The following is a 25479-nucleotide window of genomic DNA, read 5'->3' as shown; positions in this document are numbered from 1 at the left end:
AACCTTGTCCAAAGTTTTTGGGGGAGATTCCTTGTGTTCTGGAGGGCAATATTGCAAAATCTTTGATGATGCATGTTGGATGCATGAAAACTATTTGCCTAACTCCTCTTCATTTATTGACATGAGATAGGGAGAAAATTCTATTAGTTAAAATGAAACTGCTTTGTTTTGAACACATTCAAAAATAGCCAAGGAAAAAATTATCTTCACTAATAAAGCAAGGCAGATATGAAACCGTCATGCTTGGGGGAACACAAATGATCTTATTATCCTGAGCATCTTGATGGTAACTATAAAAATTCATCTTTATTTGAGTTTCAGGCAAAATGTAAAGTAGTAATATTACCTTGTGTTTAACACTGTCTGTATCCTGCAAACTCAAGTCCTACTCCAAAAGTAATCATAATAAAATATCAAAGACACTACTAAGGGGAAGCTCAGCACCCTTTCAGATCATCTGCATGCATCATCACTGCTGTTATCCACAACAATCCTGCAATGAAGTTATGACTTGGATAAACTTACAAGGGAAGTTAAAACCTTTGTTCAAAGTCAACCGCTGATAAAGAACAGACATTAAAAACTAAGGCCTCTCTGACTCCTGAATCAGTGCTTCTTCCACCCCACCATGCTGTCTGAGAAATGAACAAGATCTTAAGAGCACCATCCCGACAATTTCCCTTCTGAGGACTCACTCTCCAGTTAGCACCAGCCCCACAAACTTGACCACTGAATAAGAATGGGATTCAGAAGTAAAGTGTTCTAAGTCCCTACAATATTTGAGACACAACACTGTGGGGTGTGGGTTGGAGGTACTGTACTCATCTAACAGCTGGAGATCTTGGACAAAGTACCCTAAAAGTCAGACCATACAAAGTACAAAGTCATGGAACAAAATGCTTTCATTTTCTGAGTCAGCACCTTATGGCTTTTGGTCAAAGGAATATTTTTGAAATTTATGTCTCCAATATATCCATAATTTTCATCCTTTTTTTTTTTTTTACCTGAGCTCCTGTAGTATCTCCCCATATGTACATCTGCCACCTCTATTCCATTGTCCACACACACACACACACACACACACCCCTGCTTAAAAATCTCTATGGTTTCCTATCACACTTAGGAGAAATATCAGTCTTTAAAATAATCTCCTAGATCCTTAGCAGTCTACTAGACTAATATGAATAAATTAAACGTTTGCAAGATGTGAGTAACATTAAAACCTGAAAGATAATGTCAAAAAAAGTTTAATATTAGTCATGAGATACTAGAAAAGTTTACTAAGGTTTTAACTTTCAGAAATTATGAGGGAAAGACATATTCTTCCTACTACTATTCCTATAAATCCAAGGAATAATTTAAAAATTTTAATGTTTGAATAAGGGCTACCCAAGATAGGCCCCAAATATCCTGATCAATGCAGAATTCTATTGTGCGTCGATACGAAACAGAAGTGGGAGATGATATGAGGCATATAATCAATAGAAAAGTCTACTCTTATCATAAAACATTTTTCATACATAGATTTCACTGGTAATGATTAATACATAAATAATTTCTGAGACCCAAACAGGGAAATATACCCACTTCCCCAAACAAATTCTGATCTTTCTACAGAGATGTTCCCATAAGGATAATAAACAAGTAATTCTGACAAAAGAACATTGCTCCGAAGATATATTTTTTTTTAAGTTTTATTTTCTAACATGAGGACTTTTGCCGTCTCTGGGAGATTCACAGACTCATTTATAACATTTCAATTTCCAGGTACTTAAAAATAAAACAGAATGGGAAAGAGCTGTTTGGGAAAGAAAGCTTAAAAACTTTTGAGGATAGTTATAGGAGAATCAAATGGATCATATTTCTGAAAAGCAAAGCTTAAATAATTGGGCTTTGCTTATGACAGAATGAGCACACTAAGTTGAGTAGAGCATTACTGTTATATATTCACACAAATTAGGGTCTTACATGTTTGGAACTCCTGTTTTTACTCTCCTTCTATCAAGTATTGTATCCCTGTCGGGAAGAACCATCCACTTTTACAAACAAACAAAAGATTTTTCAAAGTCACAAGCTGACTGCTTTAAACTTTAATGTAAATGTCAGGCCATGTTACAGAAGGACTTGTATTTCTTAAAATTTAGTCATTTAAAATTCTAAAATACAAAATTAATCTGCGGCATTTGAAAAAAAAAAGAGCCCAAATTCTGAGGGAGGAGGGTGGGTGAGGGGGAGAAAAGTGAGATCCTGATTAGATGAATCTCTTTGTAGCTAATGATCAACCCAAATATTATTGGCACCCTCTTCCCTTTCCAAAATTGACTTCTGAAAGGAAAAAGGGCAAGCCCTAGAAGGACTTATTGGGTATTGATTGCAATAAGCCAGTTCTAGAATCAACCTCCTAGTGTTAGCGCTATTCATTACACCGTGGATGGAACTCAATCAATGGCACCTTCAGAAATGCGTGGCCCCTCATACTGATAATCTACCATAGTAAGCCAACAAGGAAACATAAGCAGAATAACAATATGGATGTTTTCCAAACCCGAGAAGCTGGCCTGTGTTCAGCATGACCCAGGAAATGGTACATTTTCAGCCTTTTTACCTAATTCAACTTCAGTTTGTGGTACGGAATCAAACCGTGCAATGAAAATTCATGTCACATTCATGAAACATTAGAATCCCGCAGGGGAAATAAATCCATATTGAATAGATGACTCCTTTATAATATGCCTAGCACTGTAGGGTCATAGCTCTCCACGGTTGCAGAAGCATGCTTCAGGGTGGATCTGATATGCAACCCTGGGGAAAGACAAAAAAGTAGAAGAACAGTCTTGAAACTCACCTCCCTGCCTCAAAAGTGAACCAAGCAGCATCTCGCCCATACCGCCGCAGGGCGCTTAGCGGCCAAGAGATGAGTTTGACTCTGGGATTCTGGACGTCCCAAAGACAGATGTGCTCATATGTAATCTGCAAGGCACATTCGCCATGTACATCTAAGTTAGGGGATGGCATCAAATACACATTGAATCTCTCTGGGAGAAAAACAAAAGGTTAGTCTAAAATCCCGGGAATAAAACATCAAAGACATTGTAGGAACAAAGAGGCATTTCAAAAATAATTCTAGCCCATATTCTAGGTTTAGGTTGAACATTCAGGAAGATAAACCTTTCTCATAAATTCATAGTCCCAGAAAATGATTTTTTAAATGAAGACCATGTTAAGTAACATAATAATGTCACAGTCTGGCTGTCAACATACACTAAACACTATTTACATGAGCAAAGACCATTTTTAGAATTTTTGAATTTGCATAATAAAAAAAATTTGTATGCCAATAAAAGACTAAAGCAATGAAACCATTAAAAACAATTTTTTTCCTGCCAAGTACGTATTAATTACACCCACATTTTTGTGTTCACAAAAGATGCAGGTGCAAAATAATTGTCACATGATTTAATGATATTAAAGTTATACTGATCAACTCATAATTTTCATAACTAAATGAATAGAACTACATCCCAAATTATTTAAATAAAACCCCATGCTAATACCATGCACTTAACTGACCACCAGTTTGGGAAAAATCCAATGGATGTATTTGAATTAGTTTTAACAAGAACTCTCTTTAGCCAATTACAAATATCCATTTGCTTATTTGGATGACTGTTAATATTTAACCAAGATTACTCTCAGTAAATGACTTGGCTTATTACTGCAACCAAATTTCCATCCCCACAGACTCCATCACGGTATTTCTGTTATATTTCTAGAAAATTCATTAATTTAGGAAATTATGAGTCAAAACCTCTAAGCGAAACATGAGCAAAAATATTACTACACCAGACACATTTTCACCTATCCCTCATTATGGTAGATCGCCCATTATCTGACAAAACAGTGTGGCACTGATCTTACCAGTGGTATTCTAAATTAATTATTTTATAATAAGGAAGTCATTAGAATTCTTGTTGATTTTAGCTGAGTTGAGTAAATGGGAGTGTCATGACTGCATGATTTCATGGATCTATTTTTCCATATTTTCTAAAGTTATTTCAAACTCCCAATAACTAATTATTTGCTACTTTCTAGCAACTATCATTTTAAAAGTATATTCTAATGGAGTAAAATCTCTCCCAGGGTAGTTCTAGAATAAGTCAGAAAGACTGTCATCATTAAGTAAAAAGCAAGAGAGACCATTACCAATTCATTCACTTAAAAGTTCTTCTATAACTCTACTTCACTCAAGGATAACAACAGTAACAGTGGTAAGAGTAACTGCCTAAGTTACAATTACTTGAAGTCACGCAAATTAATATCATAAAGTGCCTTCAAAGACATAGGTGAGCTTTGTAATAATCCTTCCTAGTTATGTACCAGGGATATTCTTATTCCTATTTGACAGAAGAGGAAACTGAGGCACAGTTGGCCCGGTAAAGGGAACACCTAGGCACAGCCCGTTCTTGGATTCATTTGCAGCATGATTGGGATATTGCTTCATAAATATAAATTTGTGAAAACCAGGTGCTGATATGAGCACTCTAGATTTTAAAAAAATCAAAATCTATCATATTTTCCTCTTTATGTCTGGCTTCATATGCATCTGTCCATGAGGCACCACAGGTGCATCCTCTTAGCCTGGAGCATCCTGATTCAGGGAACTACACAAGCTAGAGCCCAGGGCTTGGTTGTATGACCTTGGAAAATGGCTTGGCTTCTCTACAGCTCAGCTTCCCAGTCTACAAAGAGACTTTTTGAATTAGCCAAGCACTTGTAAGTCTCAGTCAATAACATTTCCATGGAGATGGGTTATGGCAGATATGGTGCACCCAAAATAGTCCCAGCCTGTAAAGGTGTCATGAAGACAGAGTTCCAAGTGAAAGCAAGGGCATTTTTTATTAACAATTGGAGTGTGCACCCATGGAAAGGGTCAGTACATTCCACCTCTGCCACGCTCATTATCAAGCCAGTGGACCAGTGGCCTTTTCTGGTGTGTTCCATCCTCACAGATCAAGTCAATGGGCTACAAAAGAGCAGGACTCTGGGATCCAATCTGCCCTGTCACAAGGCTTGGTTACTTGGAAACGAAGAAATAATTCCTCACCTCCAGGCTCATACTGTAAACCAATACTGAGCTTTGCTGAAATGTTCATGGGTATTTTGGTCATTATTACCTAAAATGATTTAGTTCCATGTTGAGTGTTGAGCTCAAGGCGTTGGCTCAAGTGTTTAGTTAAAAAAAAAAAAAAAAAAGCACAGAATTAGGTAGGTTTAAACCTGAGAAAACAGTCATGAAGTTTGGATTCTATTAAAAACACTGGAAAGCTTTCAATGAAATACTTCTAATGAAAAACTTCAGACAAAAAAAAAAAAAAAACACAACCCATTATGTGGTAAAATCAGTATATTATGAATACAGGTCCGGAGTGTATCCAACATAAGCTGTTGGAATTAGCGCAAGAAGTGTAGCTCTTCTGAACGTCAGTCTCCTCATCTGTAAAAGGAGGGAAGGTATGGTGCCTGCTTCATGGAGCTGCCGGGAAAATTAAATGACCTAATGCACCTGCCACAGGACCTGGCACATTGCAGGTTTCCTCAGATTCCTAGCTGACGGTATTCATACAGATACATTCGTATTTGTGCATTGAAAACACATTAAGAAAAGAAACACATTGAAATAGTAACATAGGATCTGGGTCAACTAAAAGGTTCTTTTTACTTCCTTATACATTTTTTGTAACTTCAAAAATGTCACATAATGAAGATGTCTTATGGTGGGACAAAAACAGTGTTCAAGAGAGCAAAGGAGAGAATTTTCTTTACATACCACTCTGTTCTCTCTCAACCCCAGTAGCCAATAAGTCAGGCTCTCCGAGGCTGATGTCATTGATCCGCGTGCCCACACACTCCATCTGGAGTACTTTGCACCATTCATCGGCCTCAAGATCTGTGGAAATGTCCAAAAGATTAACATGCATGCCCAGCGCCTGCTTAAAAGCTAAAAGCAAAAGCCCTCCCTGCCTTGGACGAACCTGATTCACAAGCAAAGGTCTTGGAGGTATCATCATTGAAATAAATCCCTATGGCATGTTTCTTGGTGCTCTTTGGCAACCGAGCTACGTTCTTCACGTTGTTGAGCTCTGTAACCTGAAAAATGAACAATTGCAAATCTGATCACACTCCCTGAACGAACACGCCCAGTCAACACCACCACACTAAGGGAAGGCACAGTAAGTGGAAGGCACACCACACATGAACACCACTTGACCGAAAAGTGCATTTTTGAAAGCTGCAAATTATTTCTGTGTTTTCCTTAATACATAGCAAGGAATGCCAGTGAATTACCTTCCTTTTTATATTTTCTGAAGCATATTAGGCGGCATGAGCTCAAAACTTCACAGAGATAGAAAGCTCGTTTTGGTGTTTTTATCTCCCAGAAGATTCTCCCCAGTGAATAGTTCTCAGAACTATATCCCCATCTCCGTGGAAAGCCTTTCAAATACGCTAACCCCTCAGGGTACTCCCAGTGAAGGTAACTTACACCCATCCACCCCGAGAAAGGAAGGGAATGGTGGCCCAATTCATAACTGTGTCATCTCACTCTTCAATAATCAGGAATGGAGTGTCAGAAGTCCCAAAAATGCCCCTCTACTCGGGGTTCAAGTCCTATATTCCAAGACAGACAGTGGCTTTGTCCCATGCTTCCCCACTCTCTGGCTTACTCCCAGCTTCTCAGTGGTTTACAGGGCCTCTGTTTTAGAGTCTGCATGGCATCACCTTTTTCTTCCCAATAGGGAAAGCTTTCCCCATTAGACATACTCTCTTTCCTTCCTCTAACCCACAGTCACTTGGTCCCTGTTATAAACTTTCATAATGTTAACACTTGTATAAACTACTTCCCTCCCGCTAAGGGTATTGGCTTACTGTATTTCCAAAATGGCTGTCCCTCCTTCAGTTACACCCAGATCCCCTGCTGCATTCAAGGGTTGTGATGACTGGCTGCCTGAGAGAAGGCACTGGTGGCCTCAGGGTATTTACAAGATAAATAATGCACATTAACAAATTTAACCTCCCCTTAGTATATCTCTTTTATGTTATTTAAAAGAATATATCTCCCATCAGTCTTTGCCTTTAGCACTATCTCTCATCTTATTCTAGATTTAAGGAATGCCTGGTTCAAGAAATAGGGGAGGAGAGAAGTCAATATCCTCCACACATACCCTAACCTGATTCTTTCATTCCCCAACTTCTTAACCTCCATTGGCTCTCTTTATAGTATAAATGCAAATTTCTTGGCATAAAATATCTTAACAGTTGTTACTGACCAAATGCTTGTGGCTCCCCAAATGTATACGTTGAAATCCTACCCTTCAAGGTGATGGTATTAAGAGATGGGACTTTTGGAGGGTGATAGGTCTTGAGGGTGGAGCCCTACTGAACAGGATTAGTGTCCTTATAAAAGAGACCCCAGCACACTACCTCCTGCCTTCACCACGTGAGGACACAGCAAGAAGATGCCTCCTATGAACCAGAAAGCAAGTTCTCACCAGACACAAAATCTGCTGGTGCCTTGACCTTGGACTTCCCAGACTCTAGAACTATGAGAATTACATTTCTGTGGTTTAAAAGCTACCCAGTATACGGTATTTTTTATGGCAGTCCAAGTGGACTAAGACATCAGTGTCCCCCCAAAGCTGGCTAAAGCACTACCTACCTTAGTAGGTAACTTTAGTAGCTTGACACCACCGACTTTATTCTCTAGCTACTCCAAATCCCTCAGAGTTTACCAGATGCAACTGTTGATTTTTTGAAGATTTTATTTATGTATTTATTTATTTTAGAGAGAAGGAGACTGCAAGCAGAGGAAGGGGCAGAGGGAGAAAAAGAATCTCAAGCAGACTCTGCGCTAAGCACAGAGCCTGACATGCGGCTCAATCTCAAGACCCTGAGATTATGACCTGCACTGAAATCAAGAGTCAGATGCTTAACTGACTGAGCCATCCAGGCACCCTGCAACTGTTTATTTTTTGTCTATGTATTTTTGTACCAATATCCCAATCCAACTATTTATTGGTCTCTCCACTTCCATGTAACCTCATTAATTCACTGTAAACACAGCATCCAGAAGATATTTTCAAACATAAGTCTGATACCAGCATTTCTGTGCATAAAACAGAACACTGCAGTGACTTCTCATTGCACTTGGGACAAGCAGCCAAGCCCTTAGGATGACCATCAAGGCCCTCTGTAGTCTTCCTTAAGCTATCTTATCAGCCTCCTCTCTTACACCTTCCACATGAGTCCTAAGTTCCAGCCACACTGGCTTTTGTTCAGGCCCCAGAAGGCACCAGGATTCTCCTGGCACAGAGCCTTCCCTACACTCTCCTTACTTCGCTTACACCCACCTTATGGGTCTTAGTTCAAATCGCAGTTACCTGCAGAGCCCTTACTGGACACCCCCTATCCCTCCATCTAATCAGAGTCTCCAGGCTCTATCTTCTAATGACATCTTTACCCTCACACCCTCTGATGGCCATATAGGCCATATAGGCTATGGTTTAGTGCCTGTCTTGCCTCTAGAATGAAAATTCCCTAGGTTTTTGCTCACCACTGTGTCCCCTGAATCTAATACAGAGCCTGCCACATAGTGGGACTCAATGAATATATGTGAATTGATGAACAGAAGACCAAACACACCCACAAATTTACTTGCACAGGGCCTCTCCAAGGTGAATGCCTCTTTCTCCAGGGAAATTTCACTTTTCCTGCAAGGCCCACTTCCTTGGGGATACTTGCCCTGACCTCCGTGTCAAGTACTCGTTGCCTTCTCTCTGTTCCCATGTATGCTGTATGAAGCTTTGTTCTATTATCTGTGATTATAATTAATCCGTTGATCTCTCCAGCACCCAGCTAAACGTGAGTCACCTATCAATGACTGATGGACCGAATCAATGACAATCATCTGAGAGCCAACATTTATTGAGCATGCTCCATATACCACATGCTGTGCTTAGACTAGTCTTACATGTGTCTCATTTGATCTTCATAAACACCCTGCAACACAGATATTACTATCAGTTATTTTCCAGCTGAAGTAGCTATAGATGAGAAAGGTCAAAGTCATGCACTCAAGGTCACAGCAAAAAAATGGCAGAACCAAGTTTTGAGTGAGGCAAACTGACCCCAATGCCTGTGCTCTTCACCCATCTGAAATACTAAGGACTGACTCTAAGTCCTTTCAGCCCATAGAATCTTCAGCCTGGAAAGTCATCATATATTTGAGGACTTCTTTGTTTTCGCTGGTGTAGAGGAGGGGCAGGGGATTGAGGGGGGCAGGTGAAGTAGGGCGTGAGTGCCCCAGGCTTTATTCTGACCCTCTACTGAGACATTATATAAAAGTAGTCCACCCTAACCTGAAGCACAGCAATGACTTTGAAATATGTCATTTCATTACACATCCATTAAAGGTAAAGAGGAAGGAACGTCACCTGAAAGGGTCAGAAAATGTAGGGTGAATTGCATGAGTCAGAACAAAATTACCCATTTGGGAAATTGGTTTAGAGAATAAGCAACCCAACACCCCCGGCTCGGAGGAGGTGAGTGTTCACAGAGCAGGCAGGATTATGTTTGATGTGTCAAAGGGCTAGCAGGTTCTAACGCAGTTTCTGCCCCCAGTTCAGAACCACATCTCAATGAGCTCACGCTTGCCCACATCCCCACCCCCCACCACCCACATACACACTCCTTACTTTCAAAAGAATTGCAATCTATGCTAATCCATAATAGAGCCTTCCTCAAAATACATGCTAGAGTGAAAATTATAAGAATATTTGCAGGTATATTTATAAGTCACTTTAAAACCTGTGTAAGGCAGATTTATTTCCACCATTGCTCCATTTTGTAAATGAGAAAACCAAAAGCAGAATATATTTTTTTAATATTCCTTTTTTTTTAAGATTTTATTTATTTGTCAGAAAGAGAGAGAAGAGAGCACAAGGGGGAGCAGCAGAGGGAGAAGCAGCTCCCCGCTGAGCAGGGAGCCCAATGCTGGACTTCATTCCAGGACCCTGGGATCATGACCTGAGCTGAACGCAGACGCCTAACTGACTGAGCCACCCAGACATCCTTTCAACATTCCTTTTCACAAAGACATAATTTGCCCCTAAAGAATCACTTTTGAAGCATAGATTTTGATAAGGTCTCAGGTTCATGTGTAATATGAATGTTATTTTAAATGGGGGCTAATAAGTGTATCTGATCATCAAAGGTGACTGCATCAGGGGCACCTGAGTGGCTCAGTTGGTTAAGCATCTGCCTTCGGCTCAGGTCATGATCCCAGGGTCCTGGGATCGAGCCCCACATTAGGCTCCCTGCTCAGCGGGAAGCCTGTTTCTCCCTCTCCCACTCCCCCTGCTTGTGTTCCCTATCTTGCTGTGTCTCTCTCTGTCAAATTAATTAATTAATTAATTAATTAATTAATTAAATTTTTTTAAAAGTGACTGCTTTGGATCCTCAATACGACCTCAAAGAAGATGAGCTTTCAGGACCACAGGCAGGCAATACCTTCAGGTCACCTTCAGTTTGAATTTCTTGTCTTTTCCTTAGGTCTCAGATCCGAAGTTATTTCCCACCAAGTTCAAAACTTTTTAAGAAAACTCCCTCCTGAGCCTCTGTAGTCAGAGATTTTATTTTTCTTTCACAGTGTAAGAGAAAAGATACACCCTAAACTCTACATGAATTATACCATCTTTGTGTAGAGATTCACAAATAAAATGTAAAAATTTCTTCAAGGTGTTAACAGCATCAGGAGGGAGTGACTTAAACACAATTATAGGAGAGCCACATTTCCTCTTCAAGAATCTTCCTGGAATCCATTCACTCATCAAAGTTTTTAAACTCATTGTTTATTCATATTTATTTATTTTTTGTTTATTCTTATTTAAAGGGAGGAAATAAGCAAAGAACCATTTTACCAGGCAGGGATAAGGAAGTGCTATGAGGACAAACAAAGGTGTGAAAAAGGATTTCAGGGGGCTCAGGAGATTCTGCTATTTTACATAAGGGGGTAAGGATGCCCTTTCAGAGAAGGGATCATTTGAGCAGAGACAAAAAGATCTAAAAAAGTGAATCATATGAATAGCTGGGCCCAGCCACTCCAGCCACAGGTAACAGAAAGTACAAAGTCTCTGAGAAAGGAATTTACTTGTTTGGCAAGGATGAAGTTTGCTTATAGGTTTGAACATTTGACCTCCTGCCCTTGACATGTGCACTTAAGGATAAGCCTTCTCTGTAGTCCCCCTTCTCCCCCAGGCATCTCCCTGCCCACATTCCCCATAAGGCTATGCAGCTCATGAAAAGTCAGGGGACCTAAGGAGATCAATATCTCTAAGCTTTTTCATTTTTTCCCCCCTTTAATCTGGCCAAAATTTGTTTTCCTGAACTCATTGAGGCATCTTCATGATGATGATCTCAAATTCTTTCTCAGGTAATTCATATACTTCCAATTCTTTAGGGTCATTTTCTAAAGATTTATTTTGTTACTTTGATTGAGCTATGTTTTGTTTCTTCATATTCCTTGAAAGTTTGTGTTGGGATCCACACATTTGAAAAAACAGCCAGTCTCTCAGACTTTGTGGACTAGTTTTGTATAGGGAAAGAACCAGTCTTGAGCTGAAGAATACAATAGCTGAATTGAAAATTCACTAGCAGGGTTCAGAACAGATTTGATCAAGCAGAAGAAAGAACCAGAAAACTTGAAGACAAGTCCTTTGAAATTATCCAGTCAGAGGAAAACAATGCATGAACAAAAGAATTGCATGTTTGAGATCAGAATGTTATCTCAGTACTCAGTTACCTGGAATTACTCCCTGCATATCTTAACAAAGCAAGGGCTTAATTCATTATTGGGATTTATGTATTACTTTGAGAGTCACACTCATTGTTAGAGTATCACAAGCTAAATCCATACAGTACACTTTATTAAGCCAAAATACAATTTAAAATGTAAAATGTTAAAACACCATATTCGAAACAGAAATAGTTTTGTTAAACCACCATGGGAGATATAATTTATTCCCATTTCTATAAAAATAATGTTTATACATGCATTCTTGCACACATACATATTCTTGTATGTATATGTAGTGAGGAGGACTAAGGGTCTGGGTAGGCTTCTATTGTCCCTTTGTTTAATTGCTTTTTACTATATGCATCCAGATTGGAAAAGAAGAAGTAAAATTATCTGTTTGCAGATGACATAATCCTGCATGTAGAAAACCCTAAAGATCTCTCCCCCCGCCCCACACACACCTGTTAGAACTAATATATGAATTCAGTAGAGTTGCCAGATACAAAATGACACAAAAATCAATTATGTTTCTATATACTGACAGTGAACAATCTCAAAAAGAAATATAAGAAAACAATCCCATTTACAATAACACTAAAAAGAATAAAATACTTATGAATAAATGTAACCAAGGAAGAAAAAAAATTTTTGCACTGAAAACTACAAAACAATGCTAAAAAAAGTTAAATAAGCTACAAATAAATGAGAAGACATCCCTCGTTCATGCACTGAAAGACTTAATATTGTTACAATGTCCACATTTGGGGTGCCTGGGTGGCTCAGTCAGTTAAGTGTCTGACTCTTGATTTCGGCTCAGGTCATGATTCCAGCATCGTGAGATCAAGCCCAGGGTCAGGCTTCATGCTCAGCGAGAGTCTGCTTGATATTTTCTCTCTCCCTCTCCTTCTGCTCCTCTGAGCCCCCCCACTCATGCACACTCTCTCTCTCTAAAATAAATAAATAAATCTTTAAAAAAACAAGTAAATAAAATAAGATAAAATTTCCATACTACTTAAAGTTATCTACAGATTCAATGCGATCTCTTTCAAAATCCCAATGCACTATTTGCAGATATAAAAAGGCCATCGTAAAATTCATATAGAACCACAAAGGACCCTGAATACATAGTCTAATGGTCTTGAGGAAGAATGAAACCGAAGGCTTCACACTTCCTAAACTTCAAAACATATTACAAAGCTACAGTAATCAAAACAGGATGGTACTGGCACAAAGACGGACATGCAGACAGATGGAATAAAATAGAGAGCTCAGAAATAAACTGTTGCATCTATGCCAAAAATACACAATGGGGAAAGGAGAGTTTCTTCAACCAATGGAGTTGGGAAACTGGATATCCACATGCGAAAGTATGCAGCTGGGCTCTCATCTTAAGCAAAAATTGACTCAAAATTGATTAAAGGGTTAAATGTAGGTCTTAAAAGCATAAACCTCTAAAGAAAACATAGCAGAAAAAAGTTTCTTAACATTGGCCTTGGCAATGATTTATCAGATCTGGCACCGAAAGCACAGGCAATAACCCCGAAAAATTGACAAGTGGGACAAAACAAACAAAAAAACTTCCATGCAGCAAAGAAAACAATCAACAGAGTGAAAAGCAACCTAAAGAATGGGTGAAAATATATGCAAACCATGTATCCGGTAAGGGCTTAATACCCAAAATATATATGGAACCCCTACAACTCAACAGCTAAAAAGCAACCCAATTAAAAAAATGAGCAAATGGGGCGTCTGGGTGGCTCAGTTGGTTGAGCAACTGCCTTCGGCTCAGGTCATGACCCTGGAGTCCCTTGATCGAGTCCTGCATCGGGCTCCCTGCTCGGCAGGGAGTCTGCTTCTCCCTCTGACCCTCCCCTGTCTCATGCTCTCTCTCTCTATCTCATTCTCTCTCTCAAATAAATAAATAAAATCTTTAAAAAAAAAAAGAGCAAATGACTTGAATAGACATTTGTCCAAAGACCTAGAAACTGCCAACAGGTATATGAAAAGTTGTTAAAAATCACTAATCTTCAGGGAAATGCAAATCAAAACACAATGAGGTATATCACTTCTCACATGTTAGAATGGCCATTATTTAAAGAAAAAAAAATAAAAAGTAGAAGGGAAATTGAAAGTTTCGTGAATTGTTGGTGGAAATGTAAAACGGTGTAGCCACTATGGAAAACAGGATGGAGGTTCCTCAAAAAATTAAAAATAGAACTCTCACGTGATGAAGCAATCCCACTTCTGAGTATATTGTATATCCAAATATATAAAAACAGGATCTCAAAGAGGTATTTGCTCTCCCATATTCATAGCAACATTATTCACAATAGCTAAGATATGGAAACAACCTAAATGTCCATGGATAAATAAGTCAAGAAATATGGTATATGCATACTATAGAATATTATTCAGGCTTAAAAAAAGAAGGAAATTTTACCGTTTGTGACAACATGGATGAACCTGGAGGACATTATGCTATGTGAAATAAGCTGGTCATAGAGGGGCAAACACTGCATGATTCCACTTATACAAGGTATCCACAGTGGTGAAAATCAGAAGCAGATACCAGAATGGTGGTTGCCAGAGGATGGGGAGAGGGGGAAGGCAGACGTAGCTGTTCAATGGGTACAGGGTTTCAATCATACAAGGTGAAAAAGCTATAGAAATCTGCTGTACAACAGTGGGCATGTAATTAACAATACTGTACTATATACTTAAAAAGTTACTAAGGGGGTAGATTTCATGCTATGCATTTTTTACCACATTAAAAAAAAGATTTCTGTAGCAAAAAGTAGTTAGAACTTAACATTATTTTCTTTCCATTGTATTTCTTTTTAAATGTTAATTCCTGTTCATGGCAGTAGATACTCGTCTTCTACTGATGGTAGTAAGAAAATTTGCTCTTATGGTGAATTTACTTAAATAGAGAAGTGAGCTGATTTAAAGCAAATGATTAAGTAAATATGAGTAGAGGTGTTACTGTGACAACAAACATTAATGAATAAATAACAAATGACTGAAAATTAAGAAAAACACCATAAACCTACTACTACTGATCTAATAATAGTATTATGAAACTGAGTTTCATTTCATTTCATCTCATTTTCTACTGAATCAACAGTCCAGGTGAATCAATTGACCTAAAGGTCCTAGAGTCACCCAGAAGGACTCTCATTGGCTTGGTAGAGGCATGACAAAGATTGCGATAGAAACTTGGTAAAGGCTTGGTTCCCACTTGAGATCCCAAAGGTCACCCATCTGAATAGCATCATCTGTTTTCCTTTTGCCTTTTTTGCCCATTTCATTGAATGCATTTCCTGAGTGAGAAAGACAATAAAGTATTTCAAGCCTCATGATCAAAATCTGAAATATCTCTGAGAAATATGATTTAAAGGATGAAAGAACTATTCCAAAGAGAGGTCTAAAGTTAGGTGAGATATACTTTTTCATCTCTAACAGAAGAGTTTTGATAGCAGAAAAGAAGTTGAATTTTGTGATTAAAAATGTTATATAGGGGTGCCTGGATGGCTCAGTCATTAAGCGTCTGCCTTCGGCTCAGGTCATGGTTCCGGGATCCTGGGATCGAGCTCCACATCGGGCTCCCTGCTTGGCGGGAAGCCTGCTTCTCCCTCTCCCACTCCCCCTGCTTGTGTTCCCTCTCTCGCTGTGTCTCTCTCTGTTAAATAAATAAATAAATAAATAAATAAATAAATAAATAAATAAATAAAGGTATATAAATAGACTTTAAATATTTTTACCTACCCTTTTATATCCTTTCCATGCTAAAACAATAGCAGATCCCAAGTTAGACTATCGAAATAACTTCTGTTTATTTGGGGGGCTGCTACCAGTCTGGTTACCTTTTCAAATTAACCTGTGACCTCTCAGTTTCGACCTTGCTTTTCATTTACTAGGATGTATTTAAGCTTACTGACTCCAGAGATTTTTCTCTTGAAATGAAGCTAAAAAACATGTTGCTATCAAAGAAGACTGGAAATATCTGTATGGCTTACTGAAAATGTTGATATTAGCACCTTTGAAATGCTTGATTTTTCTCTAGAAATTGTTATGTTTACTTTCAAGAGCCCCACTTAGTGCCAGGCTTATCCTGGGGCCATTTCTTTCTGACAGAAATTATCATGGACTAATTAAAAATTCACAGAAGATAGTAGCTTCTTAAAAATTCTGCTGGTAAAAGATAATGAACACTAAATAGGAAGTTCTCTGATGCATAAAGTATGCTTCTAAGCATGGAGGTTGGAACAGATTAAGCAATGGTAAGACTTGGCAAAATGATTCTGTCTCTAGGATTTGGAGGAATTTAAAATAAGACCAAAGGTAAATTCTGCCCCTCATAGTAATCTTCATTTTCTACCACTTATTGAGTTATTTTTTCATAATCATCCATTCTCTCCCAAGCCTTCTGATTCTTTACTAATGAGTTTGGACTTAGCCATGCAACTGACTTTGGCCAACAGGACATGACCTGATAGGCCATGTCCAAGTAGATGCTTTAAATGCATGCATAATTAGGTCAGTTCTGCCCTCCTTGAGCTTCAACCTTCCACTATGAGAGTAATGTTCCCCACCCTCCTGGATCTCTGAATGTACAGACAGATGGATCTCAACTGAGTGAAATTAATCCAGCTGTGCTCAGTCCACCCACAGCCAACCCAGACCCCTCATGTAACAAGGGCAGGAGACAAAAACGTGTCGCTATAGGCTACTAAAATTTTGGAACTGTTGCCACAGCAGAAGTTGGTTAATACACCCTCTGTTCGATTTTCTTTTGGCCAGGAATTTTCATAGAGATTTTCTCTCAAATCTCGCTGTACAATAATGTTGCTTTTTGTACAAAGCAGAACAGATTTCCTAGTCAAATACATTATGAGTTACTAGGATATTGGTTATCAGTTTTACTTGGTAGTCAAATCAGTTGCTTTTTAAAATTTTTCAGAAGAAATCTTACACAGTGTCCCTAAGTAAAAATAAAGTATTTGTTAAATTAAAAGAAGACAGTCTGAACTAAACTCATCTTTTCCTACTTGGACCTTAAAGTGTTGAAGAAAACTCAGCTTTTCAAAAACCACTTGCTTTTCTGTGGGTACATACAGCACCCTGTTTTATAACTTGGGCTACTGCTCAGTGCAATTCTGCTTGAGACACCCAGAACAGGAATTTATGTACAGGTCCTGGGGATCACACACACAGAAAAGGACAGAAATCTTGAGAAGACAGCCCAGTGCATCTTTACGTGCATACACATCTGTGTAACCACCATGCATCCTGAGTCATAAAAAACATTTTAGTCACTATCACCACTTCCTGGGTCAGAGCTGCCCACAAATAAGATTCACTACTCTGATCTCTATCGTGGTTAGTTCTTTTAAAAAGCTTTTTATAAATGGAATAACATCATATGTATTTTTCCATGTCTTGCATTCTTTCACCCAACCTCACCTCTGTGAGATTCTTCCATGTTGTCTCATATATAAGAGGTTTTGGTTTCTGTATGGTACTCCACTGTGTGAATGACCATTTGGTTTTTAAATTTTTGGCTTGCTTTCATTTTAGATGTAGCTCTGGTAGAAATATGTAAGTGATTTTAAGAAACATATAGTTGGAATATTACATTTTTATCTAATCTAATCCATTGCCTCTTGGTAATTAAAGTAATTTAAATTCTTATAATTGACATTTTGGGAATTAGTTCAGTCCTTTTTTTATTCTTTTTTTTTTTAAAGATTTTATTTATTTATTTAGAGATGAGCAGGGGAGGGGCAGAGGGAGAGGAAGAGAGAGAGAATCTCAAGCTGACTCCATGCTGAATGCAGAGCCCATCATGGGGTTCTATCTCATGACCCCGAGATCATGACCTGAACTGAAATCAAGAGTCAGACACTTAGCTGACTGAGCCACCCCACCCAGGAGCCCCAGTCCTTTTTTATTCTTTCCATCCCTTTTGTTTTGTTTTTTATTTTTATTTTATTTTATTTTTAAGATTTTATTTATTTATTTGAGAGAGAGAATGAGAGAAAGCACATGAGAGGGGGGAGGGTCAGAGGGAGAAGCAGACTCCCTGCCGAGCAGGGAGCCCGATGCGGGACTCGATCCCGGGACTCCAGGATCATGACCTGAGCCGAAGGCAGTCGCTTAACCAACTGAGCCACCCAGGTGCCCCTGCTTTTGTTTTGTTTTTTAAAACAAAAATTTTCTTTGTCTTTTGGCCTTTGCTTTTGCTCAGGGCATTTTGTGTTCATCATTTTCTTTTCCAAAATTTTATTGTGAAGATTTCCAACACAGAAAAGCTAAAAGAATAATACAATGGGCTCCATCACCTAGAATCCACAATTATCAACATTTTGCCACCTTTACTTAGTTTGCTCCATCTCTTTTTATATTTAAATATGTGAGGGTGTGTGTGTGTGTGTGCACGCACACTTGCATACACACTTGGTTTGGGTTGAAGTATTTGAAAGTAAATTATATACAGAAACACACATCAACCCTACAACTTTGCAAACAGTATTTACAAACACCGGGGATAATCCACATCACCTCAGTGCCATTTTCACAACGAACTCCTTGTATTACCTAATTTCCAGCCCATCTTCAAAGCTCCCTAAAAGTCCCCAAAATGTCTTTTAGAGCTGTGCCCACATCCCTCCGCCACCACCCAATCTAAGATCCAACAAAGATGCATGCATTGCATTTCTTCTCATATCTGAGTCTCTTTAAATTTAGAAGAGTCCCCACATTTTACAAATGATATTATCATTTTGAGAAGATCATGTCAGTTTTCATGTAGAATATTCCATGTCCTAGGTATGTTTGTTTTTTCATGGTGACCTTAATTTTTCTACCCCTTGTACGTCTTCTGAAATGGAAGCTACACCTAAAAGGTTGATGAGATTCAGATAACATTTTTGTTGAGAATACTTTGGAAGGGATGCTGGTGGGCTTCACACCGCATCATGTATCAGAAGATACATAATGTCAGAATGCCCCTCTATTGGTGAGGTGCAGTTTGATCACTTGGGGGTAGCCACCATTTCTATCATAAAATAGCAATTTTTGTATTTGTATTTAAGCTGGGTGACACTTAGGTATCACGTTCTGTTCCTCAACCACCTGCCCGGGAATTAGCATCCATTGAAGACTCTTACCTGCAACAAAATGCTATTCTTTTTATCATGATGATCACATGATGTATAGAATAATGTATAAAATTGTTGAACCATTGTATTGTACAACTGAAACTAATATAACACTGTATGTTAATTATATTTCCATAAAAATTTTAAAAATACTATTCTTTTTAATAATTGGTCTGTCACCCTAAGCCCATATCCTATGGGCTTCAAGATAAATATTGACTGAGGATGCTTTTCCTGTTCCCACCCCCATACTGCTTTTTATTAAAATAATCTGGAAACACAGATCACAAATATTACTAGAATCGCTATTCTTATTCAGCTATTATTTCAAAATTGTGTAACTACTGCATTTAATCAGGTGAGCAAGTTCACCCATCTAGAATTTATTCCGGATGTTTGGCTGATATAAGTCCCTACCGTACACTCCTTATACATTTGGGCATCCTCATCCTTACTCTTTCACTGCGATTTGCCAATAGGTTAGTTGCCGTACACAACTGGGTAGCTTTATATGAAAAGAGAATCATGCCATTTGTGACTTGACACCATCATCAGTCTCTTCCCAGGCATTTCTGTGGGAACAACCAGCTAACTGTTAGCACAACTGCAAGTTCCCACTATAGTTAGTTAGGATCTAAGAAAACCATGCACAGGTGAATATGGGGGTTCATTTAGGTTATACTTCTAATGCCTGTTAAGAAGGGATATTGGTGATTCTTTGCTTCTCAAGCCTTTATTGGCACTTGCACACCATCTTATGGGGACGTCAAATCTTCTGCCTGAAATGAGGCAACCTTCTTTCATCAGAGACTCAAGGCAGATGGTGAAGGCGGTCCAACTTGCCTCTCCTGGACCGACACAGAAAATGACAGAAGGCTACCTTGTTGGTGGTGTGCCTTTTGGCTCCAGCATGTGACTATGTTGGATGGCATGGTCTGAAAATCAGTCTGAACAAATTTTGATTCCCTTTTCTCAAGATAAATTCCAATCTTGTGTTTTCTTCCCACAGATTCTGGGTTCCTCTAAGAGAAATGGATTTCTTTCCATGGCTGGAAGAAATAAAGCTGCACACTGAAGTATCCATCTAAGTCCTGCTCATCTAATGGACAGTTCTTTGGAGCTTTCAGACTATTCCTATACATCACTCTGCAAATATAGTCTATTGTAATGCTAGAGGTCATTATACTGAAGGGACACAACTCTACCAAAATAAAGGCAGTGCACAATTTATTGTTTTCCTTAAACTAAAAGCCCAACTGAAGACCAGTTCATTTATACAGACTTTTCAAGTCCCTTCAAGCAGGAACACTTGGTACTTGCTTTTCTTTTGCCCAGAAACACTCTTCCTTTAGATACTTCCATGGCTCACTTCTGCCCCACCTCCAGCTCCTCACATACTATCTTCTCAACAACACCATTTCTGATTACTCTATTTGAAATTGCAAACTCTCATTCCATACTTCCTATCCCTTTTCCCTGCTTTAATTTCTTCCTTAGCGTTTATCAGTCACACCAACATACTGTATCTTTTACTTGTGTATTTCCTTTATGTCTGTTTCTTCCCCATTAAAGTAGGGGCAGAGAGCCATTCACATGGGAATCCATGAGAAGGCCACCCCGTGGAGTTGAGCTGTGAGCAGCTGTCTTGCCCATACATGGTGGCCTTAGCCACAGGAAGGATGGCAGCATGGCCTGAGGGTGAAGGTGAGGTCTGGGGAGGCCAGCAGACAACCAGGCAATAAGTGGCGACAAAGTGGGGTGACTGGGTGATAGTCATTGGGGAGAGTATGTGCTCTGGTAAGCGCTGTGAATTGTGCAAGACTGTTGAATCTCAGATCTGTACCTCTGAAACAAATAATGCAATATATGTTAAGAAAAAAAAAAAAGAAGAGGATAGCAGGAGGGGAAGAATGAAGGGGGGGAATCATAGGGGGAGACGAACCATGAGAGACGATGGACTCTGAAAAACAAACTGAGGGTTCTAGAGGGGAGGGGGGTGGGAGGATGGGTTAGCCTGGTGATGGGTATTAAAGAGGGCACATTCTGCATGGAGCACTGGGTGTTATGCACAAACAATGAATCATGGAACACTACATCTAAAACTAATGATGTAATGTATGGTGATTAACATAACAATAAAAAATTAAAAATTTTTTTAAAAAGTAAGGGGTGACAAAGTCAGACCAAGAGAAATGAGAAGACAAGGAGAGATTTGAGAGCTTCTTGGCCATTAAGCAGTTCTTGGTTTTCTGAATATCAAAAACACAAAGTACTATGACTCCATCAAAGGAAAGAAATATTCAACACTCCCTTAAACTTCTGATAAATCTTTAAGTATGCCAACCAATTAGGAATTCCCCCCAAAAAGACTGCCAAATTAACTTGGCTCTTTAAAGCCATGCTCCAGATGTGTTATTCATCATAAACGATAGCATTCACTGAAATACATGTTTAACAGCCAGCAATTAACAGTGTGGGCACACTTTAAAAGTTTAATTTGCTACTGATATAGTTTTCATTAACAACTTGGAAAACAATCACAAATTGCACAATTCAATTTTCCAAATGCATTATTTTGTAATCAGATGGAGAAACTGTTGAAATTTCTTCTGGTGTTTCAAGGGAAGATTAATACAATCGGGTTTTTAAAAGTGCATACATTCCCTTGAGGAACTGGTATATTCCTGTCAGAATTATGTAATTAGTCAGCATTATATGGGGATATTAAGTATGTTTCTGGTGTGCTGCGAAGTCAAAAGCCATTTAGGAAAACAAGGATTTGATTTCCAATTTTTCTCCTTCTTTTGCTGAAGGTAATTTACAGATGATGATTTATTTATGTTTATAGAGTAAAAACAAGACCACTACCTAAAAGGCAATTTTCCACCTTGCTTTTATAGGCTATATCCTAATTGTTTTTCCCCTTGTGGGACTGAATGAATTAAGTAAGCAATTCACTTTGTATATGCAAATGGCAAAGCTCTGCGGAAGCTTCAAATTGCTTCATTCTCAAAAAAAAAAAAAAAAAATTAAGGCCATTATCTTACTGAAAATGAAGATGCATAAGCCCCTTCGACATCTGTGGATTATTTTTGAAAATAAAAGCAACATGAAAACAATCCATTTCTGGGTCCATAATGTTTTCTTAAGTATTAATAAAATAACTATTATTATTATTGTGGTTATTACATTATTATTATCTGTTGAAAATGTTCAAAGTACTCTAAAAATACCCTAATAAACATTTGTTAAACATTTCCAAAAAATCTCTTATGACACGTTCCAAACCTTTTAACTTTTTTAATATTGTCTTTCCTGAAAAAGCACCAGTGTTTGAAGTTTCAGTGCCAGGAAGCAGGGACAGGCAAATAAGAAGGGATATGCTCAGTTCTAATCAAAAGTCACCACCCAAAACATCTCTCTGCCCACTAGCTTCCCCTAAGAACCCTGAACCTGGCAGTTTAAACAAACATTTTATAAAAGATTTCTTTAAGAAAGAACCAGTCTAGACAGTTATAATCCCAGTCCCCATAAAGATGGTTTCATTCTTTCCAAAAATACCTACATGCCCTTGGTCACTTACAATAAATTGGACTAGGGCCTGTCTGAGTTATAAATATGGACTGTCTCCCTGAAGAAGGGATCTTTATTTGTCCATGTGAAATAACTGAAATAATCCATTTGTTGCATCTTCCTTAAAAATAAAAAGCTACACACACTAAAAAAAGAGGTGCTTAAACTGAAAAGTGAACATGAAATTTATAAAGAGAATGGAATTTGGAGTGAAGGGCACTTTTCTACACTGTCAGTGGGTATGCAGTTTTGTCTAACCTATCTGGAGACAAGTTGGCAGTAGCTACAAACATTTTAAAGGTGCAAGATGTTATCTGAAAATATCACTTCTAAGACTTTTCTTCCAAAAAGATTAGCATGAGCCCATAAAGACAGATGCACATGTTTTCCACCGTGATAGAATCTGTATTAGCAAAAAACTGGAAACACTTTTGTCCATTGATTTGGGTATTTTTAAACAGATTTGGGTCCATCAATATTTAAGTGTACTCTTAAGCTATTAAATTAACGAGGCGTAACCACTAAATACTGACTTGGAATTACAGTCAAAATGTGAGGGAAAGGATACTAGTATAATTAATGTGACCATTTAGTTTATCTCATAAACCAGAATATTGTGAATGGGAAAGGAATTCCTACTAAAAGTTATGAAAGGACTTGAGGCTCACAATGAGTGAATGTCCTGGGGAAAACTGTATTTACAATCTCCTTAAACAAAATATGTATAATAGCATATAATGAATTACTCCATTTTTGCTTTAAAAATATCATCTGTGTATGTGTGAGAATATGTTTCTCTTTGTATATAGAGAAAAAAGAGACTGAAAAGTATACAATCTATTAGTATATTTTTCTGAGGACTGGGACTAGGGTCCAGGATGAGGTTCTTTTCTTTTATTTTACTCCATGCACTTCAGAATTGTTTAAATTTGTTACTGTGTGATGTTTATAACTTTAAAAATAAGAAGAGAAAAACAAAAGGAAGAAATCTGCCAAAAAATTTTAGATGAAGGAAGTGGATCTCCATCCTTTGTCAACACATCTCCTTCACTAGTGACTCACTTGGCCAACAACATTCTGTGATTTCTTCCACACCCAAAAATCATTTGACTAATTTTTCACCAACTTGAGAAAACCTACTTTTTTTCTTTTGACATCATTTATTGAGAGCTTTTGTATGCACCTGAATTACAGTCTAGTGTTTCCACACAGATCAAGTCCAAAAGATATGCTTCTAAGAAATTCATGTAAAAATATATATGCATGGGGGCAAAAAGCATTTATAATCAATGAAGTTTGTAGCTAATTTTCTATTTGTCTTGTCCTTATTTTGGTATGTGTATATGTGTGTTTCTTAACAATATAACTAAGACAAACAAACTAATAATGGTAGAGCAAGCAGATTAAATTTTCATAAACCCTCAAAAACTGGGGACTCTATCCAAAACGGAAGGACAACTAATCACTTCAAATGATAAGTCAAATAACTGTGGATTTGGGATAAGAAAAAAGTCATTTAACTGACATGATTGTTTTATCAGGTCATAGGTCCGAAATGACTGGTTTAAACAAGTTAGGTTTTTAAACCAAAAGGGCTTTAAACCTCATGCAAATTAAATGAAATAATCAGGTATAAACTCAACAAAACATGTATAGGATATGGAGGTGGAACATTACAAAATGCTGATGAAAGAAATTTTAAAAGATTCAAGTAAATGGGGTGACATACCATGTTCATGAAGTGAAAGACTTGACATAGAAGAGATGTTAGTTTTCCCACAATTTGATATATATATATATATATATATATATATATATATATATAGGTTTAATGTAATTCTTCTCAAGATCCTGACATGGGTTTTCTGTAGACACAGACCAGCTCCATTTAAAATTTTATGAAAAGACAAAAGAATAGCTAAAACAATCTTGGAAAAGAGAATAATTGTATCCAATATTAAAGATTATTACACATCTACAGTAATCAAGAGGGTATGACATTTAGCAGAGAGATAGATATATGGCTCAATGGAAAAGAATAGAGAACTCAGGAATAGACCCATGCTAATATGCCCAAATGATTTTTGACAAATGTGCAAAAGCAAGTAAATGCCAAAAGAATAATTTTTTTTAAACAAATGGTATTGGAGTAATTGGAAATCCATAGGTAAAAAGAATGAAACTCAACCTACCTCTGATAGCTTATACAAAAACTAAACTCAAAGTGATTCATGGAATTAAATGTGTAACATAAAACTATAAAATGTTTGGGGAAAAACAAACAAACAAATGGAGAAAATGTTCAGCATCTAAAGCTAGGCCAGGGGCACCTGGGTGGCTCAGTCGGTTAAGTGTCTGCCTTCCGCTCAGGTCATAATCCCAGGGTTCTGGGATCGAGACCCACATTGGGCTCCCTGCACGGCGGAAGCCTGCTTCTCCCTCTCCCACTCCCCCTGCTTGTGTTCTCTCTCTCTGTCAAATAAATAAATAAAATCTTTAATAAATAAATAAATAAATAAAGCTAGGCCAAAGAGTTCTTACATTTGATACCAAAAGCATATTCCATAAAAGTAAAAATTCAAATACTGGACATCATCCAAATTAAAACTTTTGTTCTGCAAAAGACCTTGTTAAGAGGATAAAAAGATAAGCTGTGGAATGGGAGAAATTATTTACAACCACATATATGACAAAGGACTCATATCTAGACTATATTAAAAAAAAAAAACTATAAAAAAACCCAAACTGAAAATAAATAAAATAAAATAAAAACTTCCAAAATTCAATAGTTAAAAATTGGCAAAATACATGAAGAGGTATTTCATAGAAAAAAAATATACAGATGGCAAGTTAACTGTATAAAAATACGTTCCACATCATTAGCCATTAGGGGACACA

General features: G+C 37.8%; 1 protein-coding gene across 2 annotated transcripts in view; it reads right to left on the bottom strand.

Annotated features, from left to right (window-relative positions):
* Positions 1–25479, bottom strand: part of DOK5 (docking protein 5) — a 160937-nt gene that overhangs the window by 44213 nt on the left and 91245 nt on the right. For both annotated transcript variants that reach the window (XM_045885975.3, XM_064573377.1), the window contains 3 exons: positions 6033–6147; positions 5828–5947; positions 2846–3035 (listed from right to left, as the gene is read on the bottom strand). In XM_045885975.3, the coding sequence (XP_045741931.2) occupies positions 2846–3035; positions 5828–5947; positions 6033–6147 (425 nt within the window). The remainder of the gene's footprint in view (positions 1–2845; positions 3036–5827; positions 5948–6032; positions 6148–25479) is intronic.

This window comes from Mirounga angustirostris, unplaced genomic scaffold (genome assembly GCF_029215605.1).
Source record: "Mirounga angustirostris isolate CCGP_5_RB_7025 unplaced genomic scaffold, mMirAng1.0.hap1 SCAF_10, whole genome shotgun sequence".
Lineage (NCBI taxonomy): Eukaryota > Metazoa > Chordata > Mammalia > Carnivora > Phocidae > Mirounga > Mirounga angustirostris.
Note: the sequence above shows the minus strand (reverse complement) of the source record. Positions and strands in the feature narration are given on the sequence as shown.